General features: G+C 28.4%; 1 protein-coding gene across 1 annotated transcript; it reads left to right on the top strand.

Moving 5' to 3' along the window:
• Window positions 1-6,609: 6,609 nt before the first annotated feature.
• On the top strand, window positions 6,610-7,996 carry LOC124936351 (lignin-forming anionic peroxidase-like; the record flags this gene model as incomplete). Its single annotated transcript, XM_047476846.1, has 4 exons — window positions 6,610-6,819; window positions 6,902-7,093; window positions 7,179-7,344; window positions 7,434-7,996. Coding segments are annotated over 4 exons (963 nt in total), but the record flags the coding sequence as incomplete, so codon positions are not given.
• Between the last annotated feature and the right edge of the window lie 216 nt (window positions 7,997-8,212).

Consider the following 8,212-nt stretch of genomic DNA (forward strand, 5'->3'; position numbering starts at 1 on the left):
TGAAAGAAAAAATATTTTCAAACAATCACTTAATGTTTTAAATAAAAAAATATAATTCGTAATTGGGTGTAGTCGAAATTCTGTAGAATCGCTACAATCGAAGCAACAACCATCGGATGAGCACTGAATTTTCATCCAACGCTCCAGACGCGCTCGCGTAGCCTGCTGCAATCAAAGACACGCGCGACTGAGAAGCATCGGATCGGCTAATGCTTGTTAGACAAATTTTTAACGGAACGCGCAAACGCCAAGGGCTTTGGATGGACCATTGACGGAACGCGCTAAAGCGCATGCAATGATGTTGTTTTGATCAGCACTATCTTCTTCGTCGCGGTCGCTGGAGGGATAAGGATGCAGTCCGATCTTTGATTTCTCAAAGATAGAATACAACCTATAATCAACCATTTAGGCTGATTCATAGGTAGAAATTATCACCCTACCACGGTGATCATTTATCCTACATCAATAAGGATGATTCATCCCTATTTCGTCAAGTGGTTGAAAGAACAACCAAAACGTCATTAATAGTTTTTGGCTAATTCGATTCACTTGAAGCCTCCACCGATTCAAGGATGCTATGAATAACCCCTGAATCATTCCGAAGGAAGAGATAAAATCTGTAGATTGGGATTACATCTTGGACAACCGCTATTTCATGGAGGACTTTAAGGTACGTATATAGTATTTGAAACCTTATTTTAATATTCATTAACTATTCTAATTGTTATTTTTAGAATTGTAAAGAAAGAGCACGATTGGTATCCAAAATAGGGGGAATGTGAGATATGCCCGTCACACGAGAAGTAAGAAATATTCTCAAGTCAAACGAGAGATGCATGAAACTCTAGGACGCCCTCCGACAAACATAGAGAGGTTTAGACAAACTCAGACTTTGAATGCGGCTAGAGAGAATCCCACAACGACGCCTAATGTATTGGCTCAAGAAAAAATAGTAAGTATAATACCACATTTAAGTACTTAACAATTGAAATGTATGACATTATTATTTTAAATGTGCAGAGGAAGATGGAGCAAGCGCTAACCGAGAATCCGAAGATGAATGATTTCGATTTGATAGAAACCGTTTTTGGACCCCAAGGAAATGGAAGGGTAATGGGAATGAGATTCGATATACGAGTTACGCTTTTTAGAGATGATAGAAGGGGTGGAAATAATGCATAGAGAAGCATGACGATTTTGCGAGAAAAGAATAAGACTTTTAGGGCGGAGGTACAAGAGTTGAGGGCAGAACAAGCAAAACAAATATCAGCCCAAGCTATATTGCTAACACAAATTGCATTCCTAATGTCACATTTCTCGACCCCACCTTCGGATTAGTGGTAGACATGTATGTTAGGTGAACTAAATACATTTGCGTGTTATGGATTTTTTTTTTGTAAGTTATGGATCTTAGTTTTGGTATGAAAGTTTTATTTTTGCTACATATGTTTTGTTGATATTTGGTATAACAGGGATTGGGAAAAAAAATTCTAAAAAAAAAGACGGTTGACGACTTTGTTTTCTTAATACTATTGGTTTTACACTTTTACTTGCCGACAATTTTATCTATAACTTTCGGTTTTAATATTTAAAAGTTTTATCTATAACTGTCGGTACCAACAGTTTTTCTTATAAATGTCGGTACCGACAGTTTTTCTTATAACTGTCGGTTTCTGACGATGTTTTCTTGGACGCTGTCACCAAGGTCTAGCACGACGGTTTTTGGAACGCTGTCGGCGACCCTTTACCGAAAGATTTTAAGTTATCGAAAAAACACTTTCTCTTTTACCGACACAAGTAATACCGAGAGATGCCGACGAATATTAAAACTGTCGGATTTAGTCTAATAACGACGATTTTATAGGTTTTAAGGACGGCTTATGCATCTGTGAAACTTCAATTTCTACTAGTTAGATGAATGCTTACACGCATACTCTAAACTTTGTAGATAGAAAGTAATATCTGAAGGAGTGAGAGGCATTGGAACACGACTGCAGACGGAGCGCGCTATTGACATTATTGAGAATGTGGTGTTCGTTTTGATTGGAGTTAACAGAGATGGAGAAATTAAAGGCGTCGCCTGAGATGAAAAAAAAGTGAAAGAATAATTTAAAAAGAGGGAAAAGTGAAAGATGAGGAGACAGAGTGGGAAATCATTTTGGTTACAAAATGAACGGTTGAGCTCTATTTCAAATTTCTATTTTTTTTTTTGTAAATTCAATTAAAATAAAATAAAATAAAAAATTGTTTTGATTAGCTGACCATAAGGGAACATAGAAGATCCTATTTGAACTAAGCGTTTCCAGAAAGTTGAGAATATCTAACCAGATAAATAAAAAGTATAACATAATATAAAATATTATACTACAAGGCAAAATAAGAAAAAAGATTATAAAAACTTAAAATAAAGTTCAATTTCATGATGACTTCGGTTGAATCTTATTTTAATGGATTAACTTTCACAGTTAATGTTTCAATTGTATATATGTATTTTTTTTTTTTTGTTATAAAAGTCACACATAAATATTTTTACTTAAAATTTAGGATTAATAGTTATAACTAATATTTTAATATGAGAAAGAATTTGGAAGTAGCGACGTAATCTGATTGACAGAAAAAAATAAAATAATTTATCTCTATTTTCTCACCCTTTTTCTTTTTTCAATCAATGTCACTTTATTTTTTCTCTCATTCCCACTTTTAAATTTTCTCCTTTTTTAATATTTATGTTGTTTTTATATCATAAATTTACTACTTTTACAAATATTGATTAATATAAAAATAATAAAATATAAAAAAAAAAATATGCAATCACCACTCACAAGTCAATCCAAAAATATGTAAATTAATGATATGTTTAGTTGAAAAGTTAAAGAAATTAAGATAATATGGAGGTCCGATCCTTAAAGTACTAAGCTAAGAAAAAAGATAAAAATCACTCACATACGGGGTGGCTTGAAACAGTAGTATTTACACCTGAACCTGTAACCTAAAGATAGGGAGTTCTTGGTCTGATTCTGTCTTGAAGGTCGTAGAACAATAGTAAGAATGAAATAGTATCCTTCTCTTTGGCCTAACTCAGTTCTTTTCCTCTGATTGACTGAAAAAATAAAATAATTTATCTCTATTTTTCCACACTTTTTCTTTTTTCAATCAGTCATTTCACGTCATTTTTTCTCTTATTCCCTCTTTAAAATTTTCTCCTATTTTATTATTTATGTTATTTTTATATCATAAATTTACTACTTTTACAAATATTGATTAATATAAAAATAATAAAAAAAATGCAATCACCACTCACAAGTCAATCCAAAAATATGTAAATTAATGATGTGTTTAGTTGAAAAGTTAAAGAAATTAAGATTCCTTTTTAGCTAAAAGTTAAAAATTAAGTTTCCTTAATTATTTAGTTGTTGTGTTTGATTATTTGAAGTAAATCAGGTGGGAACTAATAAGATGCCATGGTGGAAAATTAGCAAGAAGAAGCCAACTGACTTGTGTTGATATATTTGACTTTCAAACATCCTTATTTTATTTTAATATTCTTTAATATACTAATCAACAATCACAATTTAAAATATTTTTGCAATCAACAATCTCTGACTCAAAGTAACATGATTGGTACCAAATAAATCATCAATATTAAATTAAATCTTAGAAAGTCCATCTATTTGTTTGCATATGCAGTCCTTTAAATATGAAATTAAATCTTAGGAAGTCCATCTATTTGTTTGCTTATGCAGTCCTTTAATTTTATTTTAGCTTTCATCCAAATTAACCCACCCTAAATCTTAAACCACTATTCTCAGGTTAATTATTAAATATTCTCATTTTCATCTAAAAATGATTATAAAAACAGAATTATTCCAAAATGGATCGAATTGGAATGTATGCTGTGGTATGACTTCAAATTATTTCTATAGGAGGATTTCAAGATAATGATGGAAGAATTTTTTTATACGATTTTCATTTATAACTTAAAAAGATAAGAATATTTGGCAATGTGGACATTGAGAATTTAATTTTAAATTAAAAAGGTTAATAAATTTCAATTTAATATCTTTATATTTTAATTTTTTCTGTCTTCTAATTTTAGAGTTAATTAGAAATGATAATTTTAATATTTAAATATATAAAAAAATGTAATTAAATGGTTGAAATGATGACTAAATAATAATTGAATTTTAAGATAAAATATTGAAAAACTCAAAACCACACATCATGGCACTAAACAAGTTAGTTCTACTTTACATGGATTGGTGGTGCATTTTATTTGAAAAATATAGAGAAAATAATTTGATAAAGTTGAACTGGAAAAATGACAATAAATAAGAATGAAATTCTGATGATACGGTAATGTAAAAAAATGTTATAAAAGGACCAGTAACTAAGAAATGACAGATAATAAATTTACAATTTTGTTTTAAATTATCATTTTATTCTTTTTATTTTCATAAATCATATTATTCAATTTTAAAATGTTAATATGTATTTATTTTATTTTAAATATATAATTGAATATTAAAATTTTTGAAATAATTTACCAAAAAAATCTCAAATTCTTAAATATAGCTATAAACATTTTTTAAACAAATTAAAATTTATTTAAAAAATTCACTAACAAAATAGTTATTAATATTATAAATCAGGGACGAATTTAGGAATTCACATTGGGATGGGCTTAAATTTTGTATGATAAATTATATATGAAAAGAAGACGTTATAATTAAATAAGTTAAACTCTACCAGATTTTAAAATATAAAATTCATCTATAATATATAATATATATATATATATATATATATATATATATATATATATATATATATATATATCCTTATATAAATCTTGTTCAATATAAAATGTCAAAGAGTCGACAAAAAAATCATGCTCTATTTTATTGCGAAGTTCTGTCTTCACATTTTCATTGCCGAAAATGTTTGCTCCATAATATTAAAAGTTGTAATGTTAAAACTAAATAAATATTTTATTAGACAGTTATAATGAAATTATAAAAAAAAAATAGAAAAAAATTAGATTATGTTAACTTGAAATATTAATTCAACATAAAAAATTAAATAGTTATAAATATAATAAAGTTACATAAATTAAGAAAATAAATATTAGAGAAAAAATATTTTATCTCTTTTCGAATTAAAAAAATAAATATAAAATTTTTAAATAAAAATATTTAGTTGATAAAAAAATTAATATTATATTAAATTAGTAAAATAAAATTTAAGTCTAAACAAATCCCAAATAAAATGGAAAGAATTAATGATATGAAATTATATATATATATATATATATATATATATATATATATTATTTTGAATATTTTATATAGACTGAAACACTTTAATTAGTGATTCATATGATATAAGATTTTTTAATTTTGTTATATATAATAATATAATTTTTATAATTTCAATTTAAAAAACAATTTATTAAAAATAATATCAAATTTGTTCATATCTAACTAAATTAAAATAATATATATAAATTTATTAAATACTTTAAAAATAATATATTATAATTATTTTTAAAGATTATAAACAATTCAATAATTATTTTATACGAATTTTAATATTGTAACGCATCTATTATAACAATAATTTTTGTAACATCTTGACTTCGTTAATCTTGCAGCATTATTATTATTATTTAAAAACAAAATACATATATGACAATTAAATATTTGTTTTGAATTAATTTAAAATTTATTAATAATACACTTAATATTAAAATAAACGGAATCATATATGTACATATATTTAGTATCCCATGTTCATGATCATTACCATGAATGAATTTATATAAACTAGTCTAGAGAACCGTTTGATGCACCGGCCTATTTAGAATACATTAAATTATTGATAAAATTTAATAGTTTTTATCCACTTAAAAATTAATTTTTATTAGTATTATAATTCCACTTTATGAAAGTTAAAATTCAAAATAAATTCAATTTTTTTTTTTAAAGTTACTCAATTTTAAAGATCTTGAAAATAACAAAGCATATAAATTGTGGCAATAAAAAAACAAGTCTAAAATCATTTTTAAATAGGCGCAGCTACAGTACATCACCGGAGCATATTGAGATTTCATTTTGCAATTCTAGATTTTGAGAGAGAAGTTTTAAATTAAATCTCATCTATTAATCTTCCAACAATTTGAATCTTCTTTCATTGACAATGGATATAATCCAGTTTTAAATTAATAATTTATATTGTTTAATCTTAAATAATGATTAATTAAATACTAATATTTTTTTAAAAATAACTTCAAATAAAACCAAATCAGATTGTTCAGTTAATTCAGAAAAAAATTGCTAGTACCGGAAGCAACCAAAACATGGATGGGGCCCTAAACCAATAATATCCTTGTTTGAATCTAGAAACTTTCCTTCTCATTTCCTAACAATGATTTTTCATATTTCGTTGAATACTTAATTTTCAACGCCCACTTGATCAAATCATGCATGCAGAGGCACCCACCACCGCCATGACTAAACATTAACCTCTTGCATTCAGCTCTCTATAAATTGATTAGCTTTATGATTGCAAAACCACATTCTCTTAAGTTTGCTAGTTTTTAACTAATTAACAATAAGAATGGCATCCATAGTTTTTCTCTTCACCTTCTTCTTCCTTTTCTTGACCTCATCTAGCAATGCACAACTATCATCTACTTTCTATAGCACTTCATGCCCAGTTGCTCTTTCTACTATTAAATCTGCCATTGTACAAGCAGTTGCAGCTGATCGTCGCATGGCGGCGTCACTCATTCGCCTCCATTTCCATGATTGCTTCGTTCAGGTTTTTACACAATATTTTGCCATTAATTTGAACTATTTACATGATTTTCTTGTTTTGCTCATATGTTGTATGTTTAACTCAGGGATGTGATGCATCTGTCTTACTTGATGAACAAGCTTCCGCTACTAGTGAACAAAATGCACTACAAAATAGAGGCTCTCTTAGAGGATTCAATGTAATTGAATCCGCAAAAGCCAACCTAGAAACGCAATGTCCTGGAGTTGTTTCATGCGCTGATATTCTTGCAGTTGCTGCACGAGATGCGTCCGTTGAGGTAAGTGTCAACAAAACTTATATCTAAGATTGTAATTACTTCTAAATATATTGATTTTTAAATATCAAGGATTTTTTTATATTAGGTTAGCGGTCCATCATGGACAGTGAAGTTAGGGAGAAGAGATTCAACCACAGCAAATAAAGATGAAGCTGAAAGTGACTTACCTTTGTTTACTAGTACCCTTCAAGAACATATCTCCAATTTTGGTAGGAAGGGTTTGAATACAAGAGATTTGGTTGCATTATCAGGTACGCCATGATAAAAAATTTATAAGCTTTTGACCAAATATATGTTGGGTCGATTGTTAGATAACCTCGAAGGTGCATATTAAATGCAGGTTCACATACAATAGGTCAAGCACAATGTTTTACCTTCCGTGATAGAATATACAATACTGGAAGTGACATTGATGCTGGGTTTGCTACTACACGACAAAGTACTTGCCCGGCCACATCTGGAACCGGTGATGGTAATTTGGCACCGCTTGATCATGTGACGCCCAACGTGTTTGATAATGTTTACTTTAGAAATTTAATTGAAAAGAAGGGTCTTCTTCAGTCTGATCAAGTACTTTTTAGTGGAGGCTCAACTGACAGTATTGTACAAGAATACAATACTAATGGAGCAACTTTTCGAGCTGACTTTGCAAATGCCATGGTCAAAATGGGAGATATTGATCCTCTAACTGGTCAAAATGGTATTATAAGAAGGGTATGCAGTTCACTCAATTAGAATTATTTGAAGCCCATAACTAAGTCAATTTATGGTTGTTGAGCGTTTGGCAAATCTTTTGGATGTTGAATTTTTATTTATCTTTTATTTACTTGGAAACGAGTATTGTTGGTTTTAAGTCATTCAATGTTGTATAATATTGCATGTACAGTGCAATAAACAAATAATACGATAAGATACTTATAGTTAAACTTTTTTGTGCAAGTATTACAATTCTATTAAAGAATTACTATTATTATTAATGATATATACACTAAAACATAAAACTTTCGGCGGTGCTTAAAATGATATTTACCCGCGCTTAAAAACGTCATCTAAAATATCACCGTCGTCTAAATATGTGTTACTGTCAGTAAGGTTGGCGTAGGTTGTGACACTTATTTA

Source organism: Impatiens glandulifera, chromosome 4 (genome assembly GCF_907164915.1).
Source record: "Impatiens glandulifera chromosome 4, dImpGla2.1, whole genome shotgun sequence".
Taxonomy (NCBI): Eukaryota; Viridiplantae; Streptophyta; class Magnoliopsida; order Ericales; family Balsaminaceae; genus Impatiens; species Impatiens glandulifera.